Source organism: Lissotriton helveticus, chromosome 5_1, assembly GCF_964261635.1.
Source record: "Lissotriton helveticus chromosome 5_1, aLisHel1.1, whole genome shotgun sequence".
NCBI lineage: Eukaryota > Metazoa > Chordata > Amphibia > Caudata > Salamandridae > Lissotriton > Lissotriton helveticus.
The window spans coordinates 464,914,388-464,941,182 of NC_136065.1; the positions used below are offsets into that span (position 1 = coordinate 464,914,388).

Genomic DNA, 26,795 nt, shown 5'->3' on the forward strand with positions numbered 1-26,795 from the left:
TTCCGACTGCTACACCCATACTCTCTCTTACTGGACCAGGCTAGTTAATCTCTTCCTCAGTCAAGGAACCCTCCCTGTTGCCCTTAAATCAGGACAGGTTATCCCTCTTCTAAAAAAAACCTCAGCTGATGCGACCGACCTCAACAACTCCCGCCCTATCACCAACCTCCCTTTTCTTTAGAAAATCACCGAAAAATGTGTTGCGATACAACTTTCCCTTCATATTATGGACAATCTCCTCGACGTTTTCCATTCTGGCTTCATCCAAAATTGCAGCACTGAAACAGCCCTGCTGCAAGTGATTGATGATACGTTGCATATACTGGACGGGAATCGTGTCTTCGGATTCTTCTAGACCTCTCTGCAGCCTTTGACACTGTTAATCACAGCACCCTACTCAACACTCTTCAACAGAGAATGGTATTGGATGGCACAGTGCTTAAATGGTTTGCCTCTTTCCTCTTGGACAGATCCCAAATGATTAAGATAGCGAACAGTCTATCATCTTCATTGGCTCTAGGTCAAGGTGTCCCTCAAGGTTCTATCCTGGCACCCACTCTGTTTAATCTCTACCTGGAACCACTGAGGAACCTCCTAAGCAAATCTGGATTCCACTACCATCTTTATGCGGATGACACTCAAATCTACATCAAGGTGTCTTCCGCACACGATCTCTCATTACTCTACTCTACTCTCAACTCCATTCACAACTGGATGTTAGTTCACCAACTCATTCCAAATCCCGCCAAATCTGAATTCCTCCTCCTTTCGACCTCTCTCTCACCTCCTCCTGTTCAACCGTGGATGGATCAGCTGAACTTACTCAACAACAAACCCACTATTATCGACAGCGCTAAATCTCTAGGTGTCATTCTTGACAAAAGACTCAACTTAATCTCCCACATCAACTCTATTGCCAAGAACGCACGGTACCAGTTGCGCCTTCTGTGGGGGATCAGTCGGTTCTTCCCAGAGAAAGCCTTAAAAACCTTGGTACAATCGCTGGTTCTCAAGACTGGATTGTTGCAATTCTCTTCTGACGGGCCTAGCCAAATCCCACCTCTCCCCTCTCAAATCCATCCTCCATTCAGCAGCTCGCTTCATTTCAGGGTCTAAACGAAGCGACCACATCACTCCTATCCTGTCCTCTCTTCAATGGCTTCCGATCGAGGCTAGATCTATTTACAAAACTGCCTGCATCACACACAAAGCCTTGCACACGCCCTCCCCTCGTTACCTGGCAAATAAATCAAAATTGTCCGGAGGCTCTCGACCTTCGCGCAATGCGGAAAAGCTTCTGCTTGAGCCCCCTCCCCCATCTTCAAAAGGGAAAGATCGATGGTTCAATCCTTCTCAGGCAATGCGTGAGAATCAGGACCTCATTTCCTCCATTGTTCCGTGCCACCTCCTCTACCCGGACCTTCAAAGCTGATCTCCAATCTCTTCTCTTTCAAAGACACTTTCAGAACTAATACTTTCATACTCCGGCCTCTCATGGACGTTTGTTCATTGTGAATTTGTATTTTTTCCTGTGCATTCTCACCCCTGCGTGCTGTGTTGGATTTTGTGCTTGCCGATTAACGGGTCTGGTTCATGGAGGGGCGGCTTCAACACCGGCGTTGCCCCAGCCAAAGATGGACAACGCGGGACACCCAGAAGCGCGGAGATGAGCAGGATGTGGGGCAAGAAACTCGCACCCAAAGAGCGCTTATAAGCCTACACCCCGCTGCAGAAGTTGGATGCGTAGACTGAACGAGGACCAAGAGCAGTCTATGCCTAGGGTGAGACTGCTGAGTGACACGCCCCTACGCGGACTGCGATGCTCTTGTACAGGCGCAATAAAAAACAAACAATATGTCCAGGAAGACTGTTCACCATAAGTTTGGTGGACACCTTAGACCATCAATTCAAAGTTGCCAAAGTTTTATTCAGCTTATATTATGACATTAGTATAAAAAACAATCAAACTCAATTGTTCATGTCTTAGAGTGGACAACACTTAGATGGAGTAGCATCATACAAAACTTCTTTTATACACATATTCAAACTAAATCAATACCACATCAAATGTAACAATGACAAGAGACATTAAAGAGAAATAATCATATAAAACAAAAATAACAAGTAGAAGCACAAAGCAATTGACCAGTCCTAACTTTGAAGTTAAACACAAGGCGGACTTTGTCTCTTTCAGGCTCCTGCCTGCTGTCCTGCCTGTGAGTTAGAGATGGGGTTACAATCATTAGCGGGGAGGAAAGATATATGGGCACTGTTTCCTGTGTGGGAATTAAATTCAGGGTATTCGTTTTTGTACACTATATGGTGTACCTTTTCCACTTGGCTGTGTAGCGTTGTCTTGTGGTTTGTTTTCATGCCTCCTTTAATATTTCCATTGTTCTTTGCGGTAAGTTCAAACGTCCAAACTATGTATTTAGGCGCTAGGCTGAGTGTTGGTGGTTCTAGGTGAAATATTTGACCCCATTGCATTGTGAGAAGGTCCTAGTCTGCCTTGTATTTGATCACCTGTCCCCTAGACAGTTTGAGTAGGCTTGAGTACCAGGTTTGTCTTGTCCACTGAGCGGCTACGAGTATCAGATTGTTCCTGGTTGTCTGGCTTTCCCAAGTACCCTTTAGGGGAATCGGAGGAAAAGCATATGTCTCTGACCAGTTTAGTGACGGGGCATTCCCTTTTGATAGGTGGTGTTGAAACCAGGAGGAAAAGGAGTGGCATTTTTTTGTTCTGCATTGGTGTGAATAGGTCTATTCTGGAGTCGCCCAGTGGTTGAAGACCTGTTACAGGATCATTTGCTTTATCTCCCATTCATGTGAGCTGCTGTTCTGTCTACTGCGTTGATCGGCTTGGCAGTTGTCATTTCCTGGCAGGTGGATTGTTTGTAGGTTGATCTTTCTTAAACTGGCCCATTTCCATACTTCTTGAGCTAGCTTGCTTAGGGTGAAGGATTTAGTTCCTCCCCGTTTGTGGAGGTAAAACATCGTTGTGGTATTGTCTGTCTGGCTGAATACGCTCTTCCCTCCTATGTGGCTTTGCAATGCCTTTAGAGCCAGGAACACGGTCTTGATCTCGAGGAAGGTAAAGTGCTTTACGGTGTCTGCATAGTTCCATTGACCCCTTACCCTTAGGTTTCCTGAATGTGCTCCCCAACCCTTGTGGGACGCATCTGTTGTGATGGTCACTGAGGGAGGTGGGGTTTTGAAAGGCCTGCCTAGTGTTATGTTCTTGGAGGCCCACCATTGTAACTCCGTCTGCACCTTTTCTGTTACAAAAACAAGATCCTCCCAATTTCCTATGGTTTGTGACCAACTGTTGCATAGCCACTTCTGCAGAGGGTGCATGTGGAGGTGTGCATGAGTGAGGAGGGGAATGTATGATACTATCATGTCCATGAGTTTCATAACAGTCCTCACTGTCAGAGACTGGCCCTTCTGGTAGAGGCGAGTTACTTGTCTGATAGCCTGTACTCTCCTTTGGGTCAGGTATGCCTGTGCAATTTTGGAGTTTAATCTTGCTCTTAGGAAAGGCTTTTCTTGTTTGGCCTTGTTGATGACTTTTTGTGATTTATTGAAAAACCCAACTTTTGCAGTGTAGTGATCACCTGATGAACGTGTTTGCAACATCTTTACTTTGAATTTGCCTTCACCAGCCAGTCATCTAGGTAGGGATAGACGTGGATTCAGCTCCTTAGGGATGCAGGAATGGCTGGTAGACACTTTTCAAAGACTCTTGGTGCCGATTTTATCCCGAAGGGAAGGACTTTAATTGGTGGTGAGTGTTCTTGTGGAACAGCTCTTATGAGCTTGGTTCATGGGGATGTACAGGTAGCCTTTTTTTAGATCTATTGATGCCATGAAATCACCCCTTTGTAGTTATGGGATTACTTCCTGTAGTGTTGACATTTTGAAATGCTGAGTGCAAATGAATTTGTTTATGAATCTGAGGTCTAAGATGGGTCTTAGTGCGAGATCTTGCATTTGTACTAAGAAGTAAGGTGAATAGTTTCCTTTGTAGTGTTCCCTCCTTGGTAGCTTCTCTATTACTTTTTTCTGTAGGAGTTCTTTTATTTCCTGGCTTAATTGTAAGAGTTCTGTTCATTGGATCCTCTTTTCCTTTGGTGGGTTTAGTGGGGGTTTGTTAGTTCTATACAACAGCTGTAGTGTATCACATTTAGATCCAACTGTCTGCGGTGCTGGTTTCCCATTTCAGTAGGTTGTGCAATATTCTGCCTCCCACTGGTGTTGGGTGGGGGTCTCCTGTCGTGGGCAAGTCACTTTGAGCTTGCTCCTCCCACTCTCAAGGGTTGTCCCCGGGCTATTCCTCTGCCCCAAAAGGGCTGCCTTGGTTGTTGTTGCCAGGCTTGGTATACGGACTGCTGGTTTGATTGCTGTCCACTGCCCTGTGTTTGCTTTTGTTATTGATCTGTTGAGAAGACTCCCCTTCCTGCAGGCCTAATGAGGTTAAACCCTCCTCTCTGTTGCAGGGCTCCCATAGCCCTTGCCATCTCATTGTTCTTTATTCGTTGAAGGGATTCCTCCACTTTGCTTCCAAACGGCGTTCCTGTGAAGGGTTTATTAATTATTGAGGTTTGGACCTCTTGCTTGAAGCCAGAGATTCGTAGCCAGGCACACCTTCTTAATGTGCCTGTGCACATTTGTCTGCTGGCTGTATCGGCTGCAACTAGGGCTGATTTCAGGCAGGCGTTCGCCATGTTCTAACCCTCCTATATGATGGATTTTGCTCTCTTCTTGTCCTCTTCTGGGAGCTTGTTCATCAGTTCCTCAATGTCATTCCATTGTTGGTAATTGCAAACACAACAGTGATGGACAGAAGGTGGATCAATGTCACACATTCACCCCAGTCAAAAGATCTGGGCCCAAATCCATCGTTTTTCCACTCCACACCACCCTGGGTTAGACAATGGCGATATGCAAATCAGCGCTGACCCTGTGCCCCATGGGAACAGTCCAGTCCGAACTACAAAAGCCATGTCCTTCCCAGAACGGAAACGAGCATCCGAGGACCGGCCCGGTTTCGAGGTAACACCTCTCATCAGCCCGGCTAGCTTGACTCCAGTGGTGTGGAGTGCCTGGGACTCACGTCTGAGCATCCCCAGTACACTTAGAGCAGTAATTGCAAAAACAACAGTGATGGACAGAATGTGGATCAATGTCACACATTCACCCCAGTCAAAAGATCTGGGCCCAATTCCATCGTTTTTCCACTCCACACCACCCTGGGTTAGACAATGGCGATATGCAAATCAGCGCTGACCCTGTGCCCCATGGGAACAGTCCAGTCCGAACTACAAAAGCCATGTCCTTCCCAGAACGGAAACAAGCATCCGAGGACCGGCCCGGTTTCGAGGTAACACCTCTCATCAGCCCGGCTAGCTTGACTCCAGTGGTGTGGAGTGCCTGGGACTCACGTTGTAGTTCGGACTGGACTGTTCCCATGGGGCACAGGGTCAGCGCTGATTTGCATATCGCCATTGTCTAACCCAGGGTGGTGTGGAGTGGAAAAACGATGGATTTGGGCCCAGATCTTTGGACTGGGGTGAATGTGTGACATTGATCCACATTCTGTCCATCATTGTTGTGTTTGCAGTTACCATTCCATTGTTGGTAGCCATTCCTGTTGGGAGGGCATGGGAGTTTGGAATGCACCAATGCCTTGCGGCCTCCTTTTCCATCTTTCTCCCCACCAAGTCCATTCTCTTATTTACTCTCTCTGGAGGTGGGCCAGTGGAGGCGTGAGCGTTGCTCCTTCTTGCCGTGGTGACCATGATGGAGTCTGGCACGGTATTTCCCTGAATGTATTTAGGGTGTTTTGTGGAAAGTTAAAATTTTACTTTACCCTTGGGGTTACCCCTTTTAATGAGGCAGGCTCCTTGAATGTCTCCTTGCCCTTGTCCAGAATGCTTAGAAGCAGTGGGGGGTATTGTGTCTCTTTGGTGGATTGGGTTAACGTCTCTAGGAGGAAGCAGGAGTCTTTCTCCTCCTCTAAGGAGACCCCAAAGGTATCAGCTTCTCTCTTGATGAGAATGTTTTAAAAGGCTATGTTGTCTGGGGTTTCGAGCTCCTCTTCGATTTACTCTTCGTGAGGTTCAGGGATTGCCAGAGCTTAGAGGGTATCTTACTCCTCTTTCACGTTTTCAGCAGCGGGAATCCTGAATTCCTTCTGCGCCTCGAACTCCTTTTTACGTTTAAGGAGTGCCACCATTTCCACTTCCAGGCGTCTCTACTTTACCACCTCGAGGGCCCTTTCGGCGCCGGAGGCCGGGGAGATCCTCTTCTTGGGCGCTTGGATTCTCCTTTCGAGGGTGTGGTCTCTCTCTTCGTGGCCTCTTATTCGACACCTGCCTTCTTCGATCTTCCCTCGTCGATATCCCTGGATTGGGATCCGTGGGTCTCTTATTCATGGCTGACCCTAAGTCGCAGTTTTATTTGACGCCTGGGCTGCCTTTTGCGCCTTTTCGTGGCCTTTGGTTAGGGTTCTTTACCTTGTCTGTCTTCTTTTCAGCGTCCTTCATAGCCTTCTTCGCAGTACTCCTTTTATCGGCATCCCCTTTGAGGATATCGACGTCTGACCGTCCGTGTGTTGAATCTGCAGCCACTCCTGGTCGTCCTTGTCACGAGAGTGTCAAGTCCCTCAGCGATGGTCGTTTCTGGCTTTGGAGCATAGCTGCTTAATGGTCCTCCCTCTGCTTTCGGCGTGCATTGAGCGTCTTCGACACTAACAGTGCAAGCCTCCCAGTCTGTGATCCCTCTGCAGGCAGAGGCTACAAACATCACGTGGGTCGCGCTGTGCAAACTTGTGGAAGCAATTTAGACAAAATTTTAAAAGTGCATTTCCCATGGCCCTTGACCTCTTTCGATCCATAAGCGTCATTGCACCTGTCGGAAAAAAGGTGTATGCGGTCTCTCTCCTTCTCCAGTGTTCTCAGTTGATGACCAATGGTTTTCTTATTTATATTTCTTGATTCTTTCGGGGATTTTGTCCAAAACTTAGGAGTGTTTCCCTTTTTCGAGACCCTATGTCGGAAAAAAAAGTCTGAAGATGTGTACCATGCACAGGAACTTCCAGGCACCATCTGACTAAACACAAGGGGTGGACCCAGCACCAAATGGTGGCCAACGACGCCTCAGATAAAAAAAAGCAAAAAACAGACAATTCCGGGCCCAACCACTAGATGGCGAATAATGCACCACGTGTGAATCCATAAAAGTATGCATGCTGCAAAACATATGTACTCCCTGACCGATAAGCCTGAAAGCTTGCGACCTTAAACTTAGGCAAGTACATATCAAAAGGGTCATAACACGCAGAAAGGCCACACCACAACAGTATTTAATGCGAGTCCTTTAAATTTGTAATTACAATATTCAACCAGGTTGGCAACTAGTGTTGCTACAGTTGACTAACCAGCATATACTTTTCAATGCATTCAACTAGGGGTTCTACAAGGATCATAACTTTACGTTTGCTACTGAAAAGTCATTGCTCCACTTGTTGTCATAAGGATTCCAAGCTCTTTGTATTCTGTGCCAGCACATAATTTCATCAAAGGCTAAACAAACTCCCTTCAAAGTACAATAATCTCAAGCTTCCTTTAGGAAGAAACAACTCTACATGAATCAATGTAGTGTTGTCCGGAAAGGCTTTTTAAATAAAAAAAGAATGGATGCCCATGCGCACTACATTCTACAGGAAGATTCATCTACCAAACAGACTCTTCCAAGACAACAAAGTGTAATCATCCGGGCCCACCACCAGATGGCGATCTATGCACTAGTGTGTGGTCTGCAGCCCATATGCATCGAACATTAACTTTCAAATGCTTGCCTACTAGTATTTATAAATTATGGAAGAACCTGCACACTGTAAAAACGAAGTGGCTACCATTCACCATAAGTCTTGTTGAGCCTCTTTCTTGTGGTGGAAGACAACATCTCTGCTGCAAACCGTTCACTACAAAGCAGTATGAAGGAGCTGGTTTACACTGAATTTGGGTCTTGCTTACTCTCGCATTTGGTAGGATAAACATTTTGGAGAGGGGTGGGTTGGGATAGGTTTGGAGATGCCATGTGCAGAAACCATAAGTTAAACACATATGTATTTAGGGAAGCTCACTAACTCTGGCCAGGACCTACATAGTCAAATTGGCACACATCTGCCTCAGAGAGAGGAGTGAACCATATACACATCACAAGCAACAGACTTCGTTAATTCAAAGCTGGTTATGAACGAGTATATGCTGTAGATTATAGTGCGAATACAGACAGAAAGACAGAGGAAAAGCTGATGAAGTTTTTCTTTAAACCAAAACATACATCTGGTCTTCTGCTTCCTACATTGCTGTAATGGAAACTGTGGAAATCAGCTGAGCAAGCCCTTTCAGAAAGACTGTACATACACTGCATGTGAGGGAAAATGGTTATCCTCAACCCAGACATTAGTTAGTCTAGATGGAAAGTGGCTCAATATTCTACTGGGTGAGAAATCTTTCAATCTGCAACTAGACAGTTATAACGTGTTATCAATTAACAAGTAGGGCATTGGCACTCTTCTGCCTGCCTTTAATGGAAAGGTTTTCACTGGAAAATTGCAAAGACCTCGGCATGTAGGGATCAACGTAATCTAGAGATTAAGATGAACTAGAATGAGAAGAATAAAGTGTGAGCGGCTGGTGCTGAAAGCATGGTCAGTGACAAGATCTTAAAAAAGAACAAGTTATTTACCTTCAATAACGTTTTATCTGGTAGAAACTATCTAGCTGCAGATTTTTTACCTGAATATCATCCCCAGGCATCAGACTGGATCTGGATATTTTTTTGTGCGCATTACTTGCGAGTGCAGGAGATCCACCGTAGTATGGAAGTGGGAGAGGACTCGCCTGGGGACCAGCCCGCATTTAAGTCAGAGAGAGGAAAAGACAGGTACCCCCTGATATTTGCAAATGAGCTGCAACCAAGGCCATCACCTTAGTGAACTCCAGAGGGGAGCTGGTATGGCCAAAATGGAGCACGGTGAACTGAAAATGCTTGCTGCCCACAGTGAGCCACAGGTAGCGTCTGTAGGCAGGCAGGACATGCATGTGGAAATATGTGCCCTGCAAGTCCACTGCCACCAGCTAGTCTCCTGGGTCCAGGGCAGAAAGGACTTTAGCATGAGCATTTTGAATTTATCCTTTTTGCGGAAGAAGTTGAGAGGACGCAGGTCTAAAATAGGATAGGACAAGGATAGGATGAAGGCCTCCATCCTTTTTGGGCACCAGAAAGTAGCGGGAATAGCAACCACAACCTACATCTGCACCCTCTCCATGGCTCCCCTTTGCCAAGCAAGCCCCTACTTCCTAGCGGAGTAAAGAGAGATGATCCTTCATCCACCTGTCACAAGTGGGTGGCAGGGGTGGATGGGTAGTCACGGGGGGGAGGGAGTAGCCACTTCGGGCTATCTGGAGATCCCACTAGCCTGATGTTATCAACTGTTGCGGCGTCGAGTGGGAAGGAGCTGGAGGGTCCCTCCCTCGAGGCATTGGGTTGCATGGCAATGCAGTCGACGAAAGTCTTCGAGATGTGGTTGCACTCAACGCTCCAGAGGCAAACAAGATGTGGGTTAGTCACGGACATCTGTTGGTGATAGGCTCCGCAAGGCTTGAACCCGGTTTTTCTAATAGACATCCCAGCCTCACAATATCTAAAAAATCTTCGATAAAAGGGTTGATAAAAGGTCAGACTAAAAGTGACTTGGGGGTATTCTCTCTAGATCTGCAAGGACTGGTGTGGAAAGAAAAGAACTGACATGAAAATGTTGGGGTGGCGCCTCTATAGGCACCACACACCACTTCTGATGCAGACGCCACCAGGCAGAGCTGAACGACGCCAACAATCAGCTTGTAGCGGTACTGCTCACAAAAAAATTCCTGAATCCAGTCTGACGCCTGGGGATATTTCTAATAAAGGGAATCTTTGGCTAGAAGTCTATCAGATTAATTTTTTAAAAAGATTATGGGTTCTACCGAGTAGCAAAAAATCTAATTTTATTATATTTACCTTCGAGGCTCAAGTAAAAGTAAAAGGATTAACAAATTAAATTGGCCCAATATTGAAGCAATGCCGGCAGAAGTTAAAAGTTCCAATGTGTTCAATCCTATTAATTTATCCAGCACATATCATTGAAATTGCATCACTCCTATTTACGGTTTATCACCCCGTAGGGGTGATTCCTAGTTTAAAAGAATGCAATTTGACAGGGCCTGGGTCACAGCTCCATTTCCGTGCTTTATACACGTGTTGTTTAAAGACATAATAAGGGTCAGATATTTCGCAAAAGGCAATTCAGCAATCAAAACAATGAAAGGTGAGCTTAATCAAGATTCATTAGGGCGCTGGAGAGTCTAAAGCCAAAAAGCCTCACTGTACAATTTCTAAAACACGGGACAGAGGTGTAAATAATAAAAAACTTTACTTAAGAAGAAAAATCTAAATGTTTTGGCAAAGACGTTCATGAGAGCCCCAAGGAGGACGACCATGGATTGAAGTAGATTTGGTGGACTTTAATGCAAAATAGGTTCAGAAATCTGTATCCAAGGATATAAATAAACAAGCCATCGGAGGTTTCTAGCACTGAGCTACACACATATCCTCCAATTCTGCACTTCGCCTCTTTGGTGTGCCTGCCCTATATTGACCCGTCTTGCTCATTATTTCATCACTGAGCTATGTCGCCGTGCTTCAAGACGCGCCCGAATGTGATCACATTTCACCTTCTGAATGGGGACAGAAAGCCTGGTTAAATAGGATGTTTTTGTTTTGAACGCCGCGAGACGCCTAGTACCACGCGGATGAAATGGGAAAAGAGGGCCCGGGGGAGGGGGTAAGGCGACACTATCATATGTGCATCTGGAGGGGCAACGATAGAGGTGTATCGGGGTTTGATGGGGGGACTACAGCTGCCCATCCCCAAACGGTGGCACTGTGGCAGTTAAACCAGGAGGTGCACGCGTCACCGCCTTCAGGGACACGTCACCGCCTTCAGGGACACGTCACCGCCGCCAGGGACACGTCACCGCCGCCAGGGACACGTCACCGCCGCCAGGGACACGTCATCACCGCTGCCGCAGATCCAATTCACCGCCGCCGCAGGTACAAGTCACCTCCGCCGCAGGTACCTGGACCCAGAGAACTCTGCCAAGCACAGGATGAGGAATTATCAGAGTCCTACAGGGGGACCGAGGGCTGGGACAGAATGGCCGAGAGTCATGAGGGCTGGGGTGAAGGCCCAGAGGATGGGGCCTCGTAGCAGGAAGATCTGTTACCGCTCCCATTTGTAAACTCTTCAGTGTATACATTACACACGTGTAATGAGTGGCATTTCACGCCTTGTCAGGGGTAGGAGGCGCTTTAGAAATGCAAGGTCACTTTACATGTTTTAGTCCCCTTCTGTGTGACATTTTAATGCTTCATGTGGGCGATTTTGGGTGACTACTATAACTATGTAAAACGAGCCCGCAACAAAAGTGAAAACAACCGCAAGCAGGCAAACAGCGTGCGCGCAGAGAGGGAGTGAGTGGCCGAGCTGTAATAAATCAAGCATGCAGTGGGAGTCGCCATGGGCGTGCAAGATCGCCTGTCCGGGCGCGCACATGGTTTGTCTCCATTTGCGAACGAAAGCGACGACAATAGAGGCTCACCAAGGCGAAGCAGCGCATGCGCTACGTTCACTAGGCGAGACCTAAAAAAAGGTTAATGGAAAATTGGGCAAACAAACCGGCACACTATCTTACTAATCTTTTTTTCCAAGCCGAAAAATCATTCCAATACTCGTCACCCAAGAGAAGAACAGGAAAAGATAAGACTGTTTTAGTGTACAATTATTTCTATACACTTGGACAGGCCCTTCTCATTGCAGCCAATCGCTGACAATCCTGCATGATAATTTGTTTTTAACAGATTCAAGAGGTCAACAATCTACCTGGACTATGGTTACTAGATTTCCCTATAAGGCTAAAGGAGCAAACTTCTACAACTCCAAGAATTCCATGAAGAGAGCATCACTGTATCCACAGAAACTTGGGAGTCATCAGCCAATTGTCTGGCACCACACTGGCAGCCAGCATTCCTAAGTAACATAGGCACGGGTTTCCCTGAAAGTTAATCCACATAGTTATGTCCTAGACAAGTGCAAGGACTGCTACAAAGTCTAATTCTGCTTTGGAGAGAAAGAAGGAGTTAATGGCTATTACACAGGGCACCTTCATTACAGGCTTTGACACTATCAACAGAACTATCCCTCAGGTCAGGACCTTGTGTACCAAACGGAAGATAATAAAACAAAATTAAATCAAGATGGTGGTTTGTTGGAAAGCAAAGTTAGCAAGGCAAAAATAAATCTGAAACATCTAAAGCCAAACATAATCCATTATTTAATTAGTTAGATTACTGGGATCCATCTCTGGGAATTTGATAATAAATAGTACAAACCTAGAAGGACTTCTTCACTGAAGCATTTGGGAGTGAAACTGATAAATGACATTGCTTGATAAAGTACTCCAGTTCCACGACTGCAAAACTTATGGAATCAAAACCAGCCATGTGGCTTGCCAAATTGGCTTTCGACACAACAACTTAAAAACGAGGGCTCTCCCCTTCGGATATTAACTCAGCTAATCAAGGTAGGAGCAGGATAGGTAGATTCTCACTCGATGGTTCCCCTTCTGGATCTTCCCATAGTATTTAATTCCAAAGCAGCTTGGTGGAATAGAGGCACAGCCTTTTAACTGTTGCCTGCGATGGAACAGAGCAACATCTCACCTGTTGTCCACAGTAATACAGGCAGCGCAGGTTCCCGTGGGCTGTTCACATTGTTCATAATAGTGTGCATCCACATGGGCTTCTTCTGCTTTTTTCTTCAGAATTTTTCCAAAACTATCTACACCTATGCAGCCAAAGAAGGTGGTAACTCGGTGTGGAGTCTGGATCATCCACTGCAGGGGAAAGAGAATTGAGGGTGAGGAAGTTGCTGTGTAACGCAGACTATATACAATAAGAGAATAAAGCAGAGATAACCAACTGGGCAAAACAAAGAGACCATCATGTTACCCAAGGACTCCAGTACAGACATCACAGTGAAAACAACGATCAAATGCCCTTAAAACACTTAACTGCCAGTTCATAAGCAATGGATCATCTAAAGGTGGTTCCATGTATGCCAGATCTATGACATTTTTAGGATCTATAGGTACAAAATTGATGTGCAATAAATCAAATCTGAAATTATTTACAAATTCACTGGTTATCCTGAAATTCCGGGATGGACCCGGCCCCTTTTAGGCCTGAGATAGACAACCTAGCTTTAGTGTCTGGAGAGCCTAGAATTGATATATTGCACTCTAAATTTTAAGGAACTTGTCAGTCTAGAAGCCACTGCCTGCCTTCAGTTTACTTTCCCTTTCACAAGCGGGAAATAAAGTAGTAACTGTTTACAAAGTCTTTGGACACTGGTTGCCTTGTAGCAAGCAACAGACTACACAGGAAAAGCCAGCAAAGTATTCAAACACCAATAATTTTAAGAGCTTGCAATATAATTTAGGTAGAATAGATATAAATAAAGGAGAAGAACAATAGTTACTTACCTGTAATCTGTGGTTCTCCAGTATTGGTGTCTTTCATAGATTCACATGCCTGAATCATTCCCCGTCGTCGGAGTAGGAGTCCCACGGTATATAAAAAAGTAGTAATAAGCCATTTGTACATAGCAAATAACAGTTACAATAAACCAGGAAGTGAAGTAGCCTCAGCTACCAATGAAAAACTTCCACATTAGTGACCATCCAAGTCATTATGTTAGACCAAACTGCAGCCAATAAGGCCACAGCTCCCACCTAGGTATTCTCCCCAGAGACCCAGGCTGTCAGATTTTTGTAGCACTGGAGTGTACCAGAGTATATAGAGCTATATCATAACAGTCTGGGTGAGACTCTGAGGGGAGGTGGGTGGGTGCATGTGAATCTATGAAAGACACCAATACTGGAGAACCACAGATTACAGGTAAGTAACTATTGTTCTTCTCCAGTATTTGGGGTGTCTTTCATAGATTCACATGCCTGAATCCGAGTAGTTAGCAGTAACATAATATGTCGCTCTTATACGCCAAAACATAGTTATCATGCATAAACAGAAAGCAATGCAACATCATAAGAAAGCGTAAAGAGCGGAAAGGAGGTGGGAGAGAACACCAGAGGCTCACCTTACTGAAACAGATTTCGCAGGACTGCTCTCCCCACCGAGGCATCGGTGTCGCTTGAAGAATCCAGACAGTAATGCCTCGTGAATGTGTGCCTGCTGGACCATGTTGCTGCTCTGCAAATATGCGGGAGAGGCACACCAGCAAATAGCGCAGTTGAAGAGGAGACTGCTCTTGTAGAATGGGCTCTAGGTAAGGTCTGTAAGGGTTTACCTGCTTGTTGATGGCATAACCCTATCGTGGATGAGACCCACCTGGCTATAGTCTGTTTTGAAACAGCACACCCTTGTCTTGGTCTACCATATGCCACGAATAGCTGATCCGTCTTCCTGATGGCAGCTGTTTTTGAAAGATAAAATTTAAGGCATCTCTTAATGTCTAATGTGTGTAAAGTCCGCTCAGCTGGTGACTGCGGATTGGGAAAAAATGTCTTAAGTATCACAGGCTCATTGAGATGGAAATCCGATGGGACTTTGGGCATGTACTTCGGGTTGGTGCGTAGTACCACAGAGTCAGGTGTGAATTGCAAGAATGGTGGCTTAATGGTGAATGCTTGCATGTCACTCACTCGTCTGGCTGATGTTAGTGCCAGCAGCAATGCAACCTTCCAAGTGATGAACTTGAGATCGACCTTATGAATAGGCTCAAAGGGATGGCGAAGAAGCTGTGCTAGGACTATATTTAAATGCCAAGATGGAGGTGGCCGGCGTACAGGTGGAAACATACGAAATAAGCCTTTAAAGAATTGTTGTATTATCCTTGAGGAGTATAGAGAAGTCTTACCGTCCTGACGGTATCGTGATATGGCGGCTAAGAACACTTTGAGTGTTGAGTGCGCCAAACCTGATTTAGCGAGTTGTAGAAAGAAGGGTAATATCTCTTCTGGCTTCGCAGTCATTGGATGCAAATTCATAGTTTGGCACCAAACACAGAAACGTTTCCACTTTAGTTTGTAAGTTTTGTTTGTGGAAGGCGCCCTAGCATTGGCCAGGACTTCCTGACAGTCTTGTGGAATGTTCAAGTGCGCAAATTCGTGGTGTTGAGGAGCCAAGCCGATAATTTCAGAGATTGAGGGTCTGGATGAAACACCTTGCCTTCTTGGATTGTTAGAAGGTGTGGAATTCTGGGCAGTTGGATTGGCTCGCATTCTGATAGAAGGAGAAGCTGCGTGAACCAATATTGTCGTGGCCACCGTGGAGCAATCAGGATAATTCGACACGGTTGCTTTCTCATTTTCTTGATGACCTTGGGTATGAGTGGAATTGGCGGGAAGGCGTAGGCAAAGATCCGTTCCCAATTGAGTGAGAGAGCGTCCCCGCAAGAGTTCCTGTGGGGAATCCAGCTCGCAAAGTGAGTACATTTCTTGTTCTGAGAAGTTGCAAACAGGTCCAGATCGGGGAGACCCCATCTCTGGAAGATCCGATCCAGCGCCGGCTGATGCAGTTCCCATTCGTGAGTGCTGTTCTTGGATCTGCTCAGCGAATCTGCCAATACATTGGCTACTCCCGGAACATGCACCGCTGACAAGTTGATGTCGTGATCCAGAGCCCAAGTCCAGATCTCTTGAGCCTGTTGAGACAACCGGGCTGATCTTGTGCCCCCCTGCTTGTTCAGGTAATGCATGCTCGTTGTGTTGTCTGTTCGAATCAACACTGTGGAGCCTTGTAGGATTGCCAGAAAGGATTTTAGGGCGAGGAAAATGGCTCGTAACTCCAGCAGATTGATGTGCCATTTCTTTTGTTGAGCGTCCCATTTGCCGCTGATCGTCATCCCTTGAAGGTGAGCGCCCCAACCTTCTAGGGAGGCATCCGTGGTCAAGATGAATCTTGGGACCTCTGCGAGGAAGGCACAGCCGATTTGTAGGTTGCGTGCCTGACTCCACCACCGGATTGTGTCCTTCATTCGAGGCGTCAGTGTAATGAGATCCTCGAAGGACCCCGATACCTGCACCCATTGGTGACTGAGCTCCTCTTGTAATGGTCTCATCCTCAGACGACAGTTTGGAGTGAGAGGGATGCACGAAGAGATCATCCCTAGGAAAGATTTGAATCTCCGGACAGAAACGTACTCTTTTCTGAGGAGTGTGGTGGCCATCGTCCTGATCTTTCGCTGCCTTTCGTTTGAAATGAAGACCTGGGCGAGCTTGGAATCCAGTGTTGCTCCTAAGAAGGACTTTCTTTGAGATGGAATTAGATCCGACTTCTCGAAGTTCACTGAAAATCCCAGGCTTTGAAAGAGGCAAAGGCATTTTTGGACATGGTCGTTTGCTGTGGCGAAGGAATTGGCCTTGATAAGGCAATCGTCCAGATAAGGGTATATTTGAATTCCCTGCAATCGTAGGTGCGCCGCTACGGGTGCTAGCATTTTCGTGAATACTCTCGGGGCTGAACGTAGCCCAAAGGGAAGCACCTTGAATTGGAAATCCCTGCCAGCCACTCTGAACCTTAGGAACTTCCTGTGTCTGGGGAAGATAGGGACGTGGAAGTAGGCATCCTGAAGGTCGAGTGTTGCCAAGTGGTCCCCTTCTGCCAAAAACTGTAGGATCTCCTGGAGTGTTAACATTCTGAACGTTAATTTTTTGATGAATTTGTTTAGGGCACGCAAATCGAGGATTGGGCGCCATTCCCCTGATTTTTTGCGTATCAAGAAAAAACGAGAGTAGAAACCTGTCCCTCTCTGGTGTCGAGGTACTCTCTCGATTGCCCCTTTTCGAATCATGGAATTGATTTGGATGAAGAGTTCTTTGAGATGTGCTGGGGGCGGCCCTTTTGGAGGAGAATTTGGAGGGGTTTTTACAAATTCTAAAATGTGTCCCTTGGATACCACATCCAGCACCCATTTGTCTGTAGTAATCTTGGACCATTTTGAGTAATGTTGGGATATTCTTCCTCCAATTTGTTTTTGGCGGGGACACTTTGGCGGCAGGAAGTGAACCTCACTTCTTGTTGGCGTTATCTCTTCCACGATATGTTGGTTTTCCTCGGGGCTGTGTGTAAGAGTTACGTCTTTGGCCATAAGGCTGTTGCTTGTATGGCTGGTACCTCTGTGTGTTTTGAGAAGAGGTGTAGTTACGCTGTTGGTAGTATCCTCCCCTATTGGAGAAATTTCCCCTTCCTCTTGTGCCACGAAAGGAAGATTTACGAAACTGCAGAGTGCCCAAAGATCGTGCAGTTTCAGTATCCTTTTTGATGGCCTGCAAAGCTTCATCCACGTGCGAGCCGAATAGGAACTCGCCATCATAAGGCATGTTTAAGACCTTGGACTGTACTTCATGTCTAAAAGATGTAGATTTTAACCATCCCTCTCTTCGAAGGACTGCGGCTCCTGCCAATTGTCTGAAGCCTGTAGCTGCTACATCCACTGCGGCGTCAATGATCTCTGAAGACGCACACTCCCCTTCTTGTAGGATTTTGATCGCCTCAGACCGGTCCGGTTCAGGCAGTTTGTTAATATAAGGCGAAATGTCAGACCACATTTGCCTATCGTATCGGCCAAGAATCGCCATAGAATTAGCAACCCTGACTGTGGTTGCTGCCATAGTGGAGACTTTTTTGCCAATGGTATCGAGTCGTCTTCCGTCTCTATCTGTAGGCGTGGAGATTTGAGATGATGGGTTTTTCGCCCTTTTTTGAGCTGCTTGTGCAATGACTGAGTCTGTCTTGGCCTGTCCAATCAGGCAAGCCGGTGAAGAAGCAGGCGCTCTGTATTTTTTATCCACTCGTGGCAAAACTGGAGGTAAAGAGTTTGGAGTGGCCATGATCTTCAGACCTTCTTTCCAAATAAACTCTATGATCGGTATCGACCAGCTCTGTCTTTGGGAGAGATTCTTGAAATCATACAGGAAACAATCATCCTGTTTTGTCTCCATAGTAATGAGAAATCGTTTGGTAGCGTTATCCATAATTCTATGGAAATTTGCAATATCCACCGGTGGTGATTCAGCCTTCGGCTGTTCATCTGGAGCAGGGGAGTCAGCCTGATAATCTTCATACTCCGACGAATCCGAGTCATCCAATTCTCCCTCTTCATGAGCCTCCTCTTCAGAGACGTCGTCCACCGGTTGAGTAGATGGTACCGGTATGGATGGGGCATGTACCGATTCTTCCCTGGTAGGAGGGACTGAATGCGGAGTACCTCTAGGCGGGGGGGAAGTGATGTGTGATTCGCCCGATTCCGAGGGCGGAAATCGTTGATAATAATCATCCAACATGGACATCAAATTTCTGAATAATTCCATGGGCATTTGTGTCCCTGACGGGGGTGCAGGATCCAACTCTGTGTGTTGCGTCACCTGCTCCTCCTCCTCTTGTTCCTTAACGTGTATGAGTAAGTCAGATGGACTTGTAGCTGCCGGAAACAAGTCTCCATCAGAGTCCTCGTCGGAATCCAAAAGCCTGTCTGGCATCGTGAGTGGTGACATACCTGCAGACTGTAATGGGCGTTGTAAAATCGCAGCAGTGGTTGCTGGAGAAGGCAACGATATGGTGCTGCTCTTTGCCGACCATACTTGAAGATCTGTGCAAGTTGACAGTCTTGGCGTCATTGGATTCCCTTGGTCCTGTGGCATAGACTTTGCTTTGAGGGACGAACTCGCCGTCGTCGACGACTGTGGCTGGAGAGGCCTCGTCGACGATCCATTTTTCGATGTCGTCGACGTCGTCGTCGACGGAACAATTTTTGTCGTCGACGGGACAATTTTCGTCGTCGACGGGGCCGTCGACGGGGCCGTCGACGGGGCCGTCGACGGGGCCGTCGACGGCGTCGTCTTCTTCGTCGACGAGGCCGTCGTCGACGACGACTTCGTCGACGGGGCCGTCGACGGTGTCTTCTTCGTCGACGGTAGGATCGTCGACGGAGTCTTCTTCGTCGACGATGAGTCCGTCGACGGGTGCTTCGGCGACGGTGAAGCCGTCGACGGCAAGGCTTTCTTCGTCGACGGTAGTGTCATCGTCGACGGGATGGGCTTTTTCGACGCTGGAGAGGGCTTCGTCGACGGAGGCTCGTCGACGGTAGGAATTTTCTTCGTCGACGAGATGGGACGAATTTGAACATGCACATAAGTAGGTGAGGACACTGAGGACACCACCAAAGAGGGTTTTGGTGAGGAGTAGGTCACAGTAGAAGTCACTGTAGTGGCAGTCTGACAGGAAACCGGCAGAGAAGGTGCTGCCTTGGTTGTAGGCCTCTGAGGTGACAATAAAGGGACAGCCTTTTTAATGACAGGCTGTTTGACAGATTTTTGACAGGCTTTCTTCACCTTAGAAGTTGAAGGTTCCTCAGCAGCGTGCTGGGCCTGTTTCGCCACCTTAGCCTTAGGGGTAGTTACTGTACCCTCAGCTATTCTCTTCCTTGATCCCATAGAGGACATAGAGGCCAAACTTCCTACCTCAGAGAGTGGCAAGTCCTTGTCCTTATTCCGTTGTATCCATAGTAGGAGGCGACCCTCTCTGTCCTTGAGGGTTTTAGTTGGAAAAGTGCGACAAATCTTGCATTCCTTAGCCTGATGGTCTGGATACAAGCAGTAAATGCAGAGAGAATGAGGGTCTTCCTTGAAGAGCCTTGCCTTGCCACATGAGTCACAAGCCCTGAAAAGGGACTTAGATGTGGACATGTTGGAAAGAAGAAACTTTCAAAATTTCAAAGTTGAAGAAGAAAAAACTGAGCAGAGCTCAGAGAGACTCCCTATCACACGACGTGCGGTAAAAAATCTGACAGCCTGGGTCTCTGGGGAGAATACCTAGGTGGGAGCTGTGGCCTTATTGGCTGCAGTTTGGTCTAACATAATGACTTGGATGGTCACTAATGTGGAAGTTTTTCATTGGTAGCTGAGGCTACTTCACTTCCTGGTTTATTGTAACTGTTATTTGCTATGTACAAATGGCTTATTACTACTTTTTTATATACCGTGGGACTCCTACTCCGACGACGGGGAATGATTCAGGCATGTGAATCTATGAAAGACACCCCAAATACTGGAGAATAATTCTTACTTGTAACGGTTACATTTTAGTATCTTAGGGATTTGTATGCTTTGCCTACATGGGTTGGAGTTATCGTGCAAAGGTCACCAAGAGACTAGCAGTATACAAGTAAAGGGAAAATGAGTATAAAGCACAAGTTACTTACCTTCGGTAACAATATATCTGTAAGAAACATTAGTAGTGATAGATTCTTTACTTTAGAATTACCCCCAGGCGTCAGACTGAACGTTTTTTCGTCAGCAGTACCCCTGTGCGACGGTAGGAGTCGGCGTGCGGCTCCACGTGTGTTGTGTCTGACGCCTCTGGTTAATTTTAAGGTAAGGAATCTATCACTACGTGTTTCTTTCAGATATAATAAGCAAGAAGTAATGGTGTGCTTCACTTTCTACATCATTCTTGCTAGCACGGGTCTGCAACTTAATGTTTTGTGTAGTAACACTCATACTACCTGATCCCAGTCACTGAAACAATAATTGTGGCCAGACATCTAGACTCCAGAATGTTTCTATATCTCTTATTTACTCTTTACTCCAGTGCACTTTTCATAAAATCTTGGCACGGAAATACCTAGTCTGTCTCTCATGTGTCTCTCCTACAAATGGTGGAAACAAATCTACAATACGGCTCCCATGTGCACTGTGGATTTCTGATCGATATCACATGGGCTAATTTTGATGAGTTTGAGGAAAGCATACTGAGATTTTAAGGCCAAACACTACATGGAGGGAAACGTATATGTTATGAATCTACAACGGATTCAAGCTGTAAATCTAGATTTACAAAAAAAAAAAACAAGGAGTGGAAGCAAAACAATCTTTCTGAAATGTAGAATAGGATTCTAGAGTGCTTCACAATGCCACGACAACTACAAAATGAGGCACCAGCTGCATAACCATATCTGCTCCTGTAATAGAGACTTCGATCTTTCTCTTGGCACAGAAGGCAAGAAGAGCGTTTGCGGAAGTGAAAGTCGTTTCATTTGAGAGGGATGAACATCGAAGGGCAAATTCAAGCTGGGTAAATCGGAGCCTCTTCTTCTTATAAAGTGTTGATGAGGCAATCTCTTAAAGATGGATACACTTAGTGCACTTGTCTGCGTAAGAAGGCAGGGACATGCACTTCCTGAATATCTTAGGAGCTGATCTAAGTCAAAGAAAGTGCTTTGAATTGGGAGCGCTGACCCACCAAGTAAACTGGTCGCTTTTTTCCTGCCATTTGGGTACACTGGGACATTAAGTAAGCATCCTGATGATCCAGGAATGTAAGGAAATGCTTTTCCTGAAGCACCAGAACTAATCTCCTGCAGAGCGGAAATCCAAAAGGATTGCTTCTTCAGAAAATGTCTTTAGAACCAGCAGCAGAGCCCCAGATTCTTTTAAGATTTTGGCACATTCAATTCCTCATTTTAGAAACAGAATAATTTCATGGTGCAGTTCACACAAGTGTAGATGGTGCTCCATGCTCCTTTCTAGGGTGAAGGATTTGGATGAATTTCTAGAAATTTCATTGTGTGCTTGATCTTTGGAGTACCCCGCAGTCTATGTCCATGGTAGATCAAAATAGGAAATTTTGCAGCATATGGGAGTCAGTTGGGGGCAATGTAAAAAATTCAGGCTGAGTTTTGATTACACTGGGAGCATGAGGAGCAGTGCCCCTTATTACCCTTTTGATTTTCAACACTTTGGATATTGGCTCTGAGAGGTAAATCTTCTCTTATTCCAGCATGTGGAAGGGGAAGGGCAAAAAGGTGGTATATTATTGTCCTTTTAGTGGTTATAGCCCTGAGAATGCCTGGAGCAATGAAAGGATGCCCTAGGCACAAGCTTGTACTGCAGGGCTCCCTGTAAGTGTGGTGTATCAGTATCAGTGCAGTGCATTATCCACATGCCTGCCAAACCGGTTTTGCCCATCAAACAGCTTGTCAAGCAGTTTTGCTGGCACCTCAGGCCAAAACGTGGACCTGAGCCAATTTAGTCTTTTCAGTACCAGTAACCAGGACTTTGATGAAAACAAACATTCAAGATATCCACTGCTGAATTCACAATGGGTGCCGATGTGTTGGACCCTTCCTTCACAACCTCACAAAATAATGTACATAATTGTATTTAAAATTCACGCAAAATTGTAATCATCAATTAAAAGAAAATCTTTAAAAAACTTCTCACCCTATCCCCCTACATACCGTGCACACCAACAAAACAAACAATTTATTTTTAACTGAATACCACCAAATCAAAAACACAAAACCGCAATAAACACGCAATAAAAAAAAATATTAAAATAAAAACAGTTAAATAATAAAATAATGTTGGACAACTACATTTAAAAACAAAATCAAATCAAAACAATATTCATACCTTCTAAATTCTGTCCCATGATATTTTTTGACATCAAAATATTTTTATCTCATGATATTTTTGCAAAAATATAGAATACCGGCAGAGCCGCCTCTACCACTACCCATGCCATTGTTACACCTGCAACCTCCCCTTTAGCATCACCTGCCTGACTCGGACTAGTGAAAGCCTGTTGTTGGCACCGACAGGTTTGCAATTGGTCTGAAAGGGTGTGGTCTTGGTCACTTCCTTGCAGTAAGGACCACTAGAGATTCAGAGAGGGACATGTCCTATGATGTTAAGAGGGACACTGGAAGAGGCCGTAAACTTTTTCTGTACCTGTCGCGTGACCACTCTGGCCCTGACTAGGTCATTAAATTGTCAGGGACTGACCGTCACGGGTCTAGATTAGGCTTTATTAACAGACACTTGAACACTGCGTGCTTCCACTCTTGGGTAATTATTCCAGTAGAAAGAGATATGTTGAGGAGCTCCAATATTGTGGGAAGGATTGCTTGTGCTCCTTGTACAAGAATATGGGGTGAGGCCAGATCAGTGAGGAGCCAGGTTTGACTGTCATCTAAGGTAGGGAGCAACTCCATAGTGCCTGGGGGACGAATAAGAGACACATACTCCTTCTGTGGAGCCTGCATGTCGGGTAGGGTAGACCATGAACCTCTTGTCTGTTGCAGGTTGCTATAGATAGCTGCCACATGCTCTTGAAAATAAGCTGCAAGTTCACTGCAGCATACTATAGCGGGACTAGGCAGAAAGTTTTAAATTTCCTGATGGTAACATCGAATAGCTGTCCTGTAGTAGAGTTTTAGGTTATCATCACAGTTTTCTCTCCATTTCCTTTCAAGAGCTCTGCAGTCTTTAAGGCGACTCGGTGGGTCGTAATCCATGGTGATGACTTTTATTTCTTACCGTTCTTTGTTGTTGTAATGATAGGCACTTTGTCTAGTGAATGTTTTAGCCATTCGCCTACTAAGGAGTTCAACATCGGAGTGATTTTCAACAGAGGGTTTTGGTTGAGGCCAAGAGATTCTTCCAGGCTTCCTTGTTCAGTTTTGTCCATCTACAACCTAAACTAGTGGTAGCTGTCTTGGCCAAAGGAGTAAGGATAGCCTCCAAAGTGAATGGAATTATGGAATTAAGGCTTGGTCTTTCCAAACCATGGGACGCGGTGTTCCAGTTTTTATATTAGGATCGCTATGCCTCAGTTGGACCTTCGGAGGGGTCCTCAATGCCGAGCAGGTATTGTTCGCCACAGATGTCTGTGTCTCAGGGGATAACTGTTGCTGCATGCTCAGATATGCACATCACCTTTCTCTTTGGTACTTCAAAGATTTTCTGCATCAAAGGTGGAGACAGAAGTCACATTACGACTAGTCATGATCAGGAAGAGGCAGTGGCTGCTAACATGGTGCTGGTCAGCCGAAGGACACTTGGTGTAGTACTGTGGGCAAATTGGAAAGGTGTACGTGCCATCACCATCTTACTCTTCCTCTTCCTGTCTGCCTTCACGAGATAATCTCCTGCAGATCAAAGAGGACTCAACCGAGTCGAGACCAGGGTGCAGCCTACATGGCTTCTGAGGCAATAAGTCACAATTTGTCAAAGATATGTGGAGAGAACCCCAGGCATAGAGATTGTTCTCCGATCATCAGTCTAGCAGTCAAACAGTTAGGTCCGAAAAAGCCACAAAGAATGTGTCCATCTTGGAGCCATTGCTGAACAAATCCGCATCAGATGGTGGAAAAAAAAAAAACAACCCCAAGGGGAGCTGGTGCCGATGAGCCTAATACGCTAAGAAAATGAGTTACTTACCTGTAACTACGGTTCTCCAGTATTGACATCTTTCATTGTTCACATGCTTGAATCATCCCGGTCGTAGTGGGAATCCCACGGTATACATACATAAGCAGTAAATAAAATTACCATAGGCTACCATGCAATGAACAGTCAGTGCAATAGCCTATCTACCTTCTTTAGTATATATATTAAAAAAAAAAATCCGGCGACGGCACCCTCTAGAACAATCCCGAGAGGCTAGGTTCCTCAGATTTTCCAGCACAAGTGTGCTGCAATTATAAAACCTTAGAGAATAACGGAAGCCTCTCCGGGGAGGAGGGTGGGTCGCATTTGAATCTATAACAGATACCAATACTGGAGAACCGTAGTTACAGGTAAGTAACTCATTTTCTTCTCATAGATTCACATGCTTGAATCAGAGTAGCTAGCAGTTTTGTAAAAATGGATGTTTAATAGTACTGTAATATAAACCTTTGTACCTTAGAGAATGGTGGGTTATAACATACATGCCAATATAAAAACCTTAATGAGATAGTACTTCACAACATATCAATCATATAAACATATATAAATGTCTATATATAAGATAATAAAGAATACCTAAAAAGTAAAGGCTTTCCTTATTGAAATAGATGACGCAGGTCTGCCTGTCCCACTGCTGCCTCACTATAAGTTGCCATGTCCAGGCAATAGTGCTGCTTGAAGTTATGAGTGTTCTTCCAGGTAGTGGCACAGCAAATCTTGTCCAGTGGGACACCAGCAAAAAGAGCAGCCAAAGACACTGCTCTTGTGGAATGCGCCTTGGTTTTGGTTGTAAGCGGTTTACCTGCCTTTGAATGGCACAATTGGATAGTGGAAGCAATCCATCGTGCCACAGTCCTTTTTGTAATAGCAGATCCTAGTTTAACAGGTCCATATGATACTAGGAGTTGATCCGTCTGCGCAGATGCTTTGTCCTTAGCAAATAAAACCCAAGGCACCATTTTACATCTAATGAGTGGAGAGATTTCTCCGCTGGAGATGAAGGATGCAGAAAAAAAGTGCGCAGAATTACAGGTTCCTTAAGGTGAAACTGGGATTGCACCTTTGGAATAAAGTAAGGATTTGTCCGTAACATTATGTAATCCTCTATGAAACGCAAGTAAGGTTCTTTAATGGTGAAGGCCTGAATTTCACTCACTCTTCTGGCCGATTTAAGCGCGAGAAGCAGAGCTACTTTCCATGAGAGTAATTAGAGCTCTATCTTGTGGATTGGCTCAAAAGGTGGTTTCATTAATTGCGAAAAGACCACATTACGACACCATTCTGGTGGAGGAGGCCTAATAGGAGGAATATTTCTGAAGAGGCCTTTAATGAACGGTTTGATGATGCGGGCAGAAAGGAGAGAAAAGGCGTCAGACGTCCGTCTATATCGAGAGATAGCTGCGAGGTGCATCCTTACTGAAGCATAAGCCAGACCTGATCTTGCCAGAGATAAGACAGGATTTTTTCGGGGAAGAGTGAAGAGGGTGAGTATCATTGCTATGGCACCTAGAGCAAAACGCTTCCATTTCAGTCTATATGTTTTCATAGTACTCAGCTCTTGCTCTGGACAAAATATCCTTACAATCCTGAGGGATAGGAATATGCTACTTACCAGTATGCATCTGTTCTTGGCATGTAGGGCTGCTGACATTTATATCTGTGCATAGATCGCCGCCTAGTGTTGGGTCCGGATGATTGCACATTGTTGTCCTGGAAGAGTCTTCGAAGTATCACGAGATTGGTGGCTCCTCCCTTGGACTACAGCACGCATGGGAATCCTCTCCATCTTCAGATTGTTTTTCGCCATTGTGGCAGAGATGGAGTGTAATACAGTAAGTGATGACCATGCCTGAGAATGATTCTGAGTGCTACAGCTGCGACAGGCACCGGGTAGGAGGGCGGGCGATATAAATGTCAGCAGCCCTACATTCCAAGAACAGATGCATACTGGTAAGTAGCATATTCCGTTCAAGGAATGTGGGCTGCTGAATTTATATCTGTGCATAGAATAAATAGCAGTATCCTCCTTAGCGGCCGTTGCCCGTGCCAGCTGCAGCAGTCTGAAAAAGAGTTCTGAGAACAGCCTGACCTACAGCAGCTTGCTGTTTGGAGTGTACATCCACGCAGTAGTGTTTGGTGAATGTGTGTATGGTGGTCCATGTGGCTGCTCTACATATATCCTCTAGAGGAATGTTACCTAGGAAAGCCATGGATGCCCCTAACTTGCGTGTGGAATGCGCTCGTGGGTGAACTGTTAATGTGCGTTTAGCTTTTTGATAACAGATTTGTATGCACTTAACAATCCATCTGGCTATACCAGACTTGGAAATGGGGTTGCCTTTGTGTTGTGGAGAGAAGGCAACAAACAGTTGCTTAGTT

The 26,795-nt window shown here is 45.6% G+C and overlaps 1 protein-coding gene across 5 annotated transcripts in view; it reads right to left on the minus strand.

Annotated features, from left to right (window-relative positions):
- The window catches only part of ADK (adenosine kinase), a 647,508-nt gene that overhangs the window by 265,823 nt on the left and 354,890 nt on the right, over positions 1 to 26,795 (minus strand). For all 5 annotated transcript variants that reach the window (XM_078642739.1, XM_078642738.1, XM_078642742.1 and 2 more), the window contains exon 5: positions 12,829 to 13,001. In XM_078642739.1, the coding sequence (XP_078498865.1) occupies positions 12,829 to 13,001 (173 nt within the window). The remainder of the gene's footprint in view (positions 1 to 12,828; positions 13,002 to 26,795) is intronic.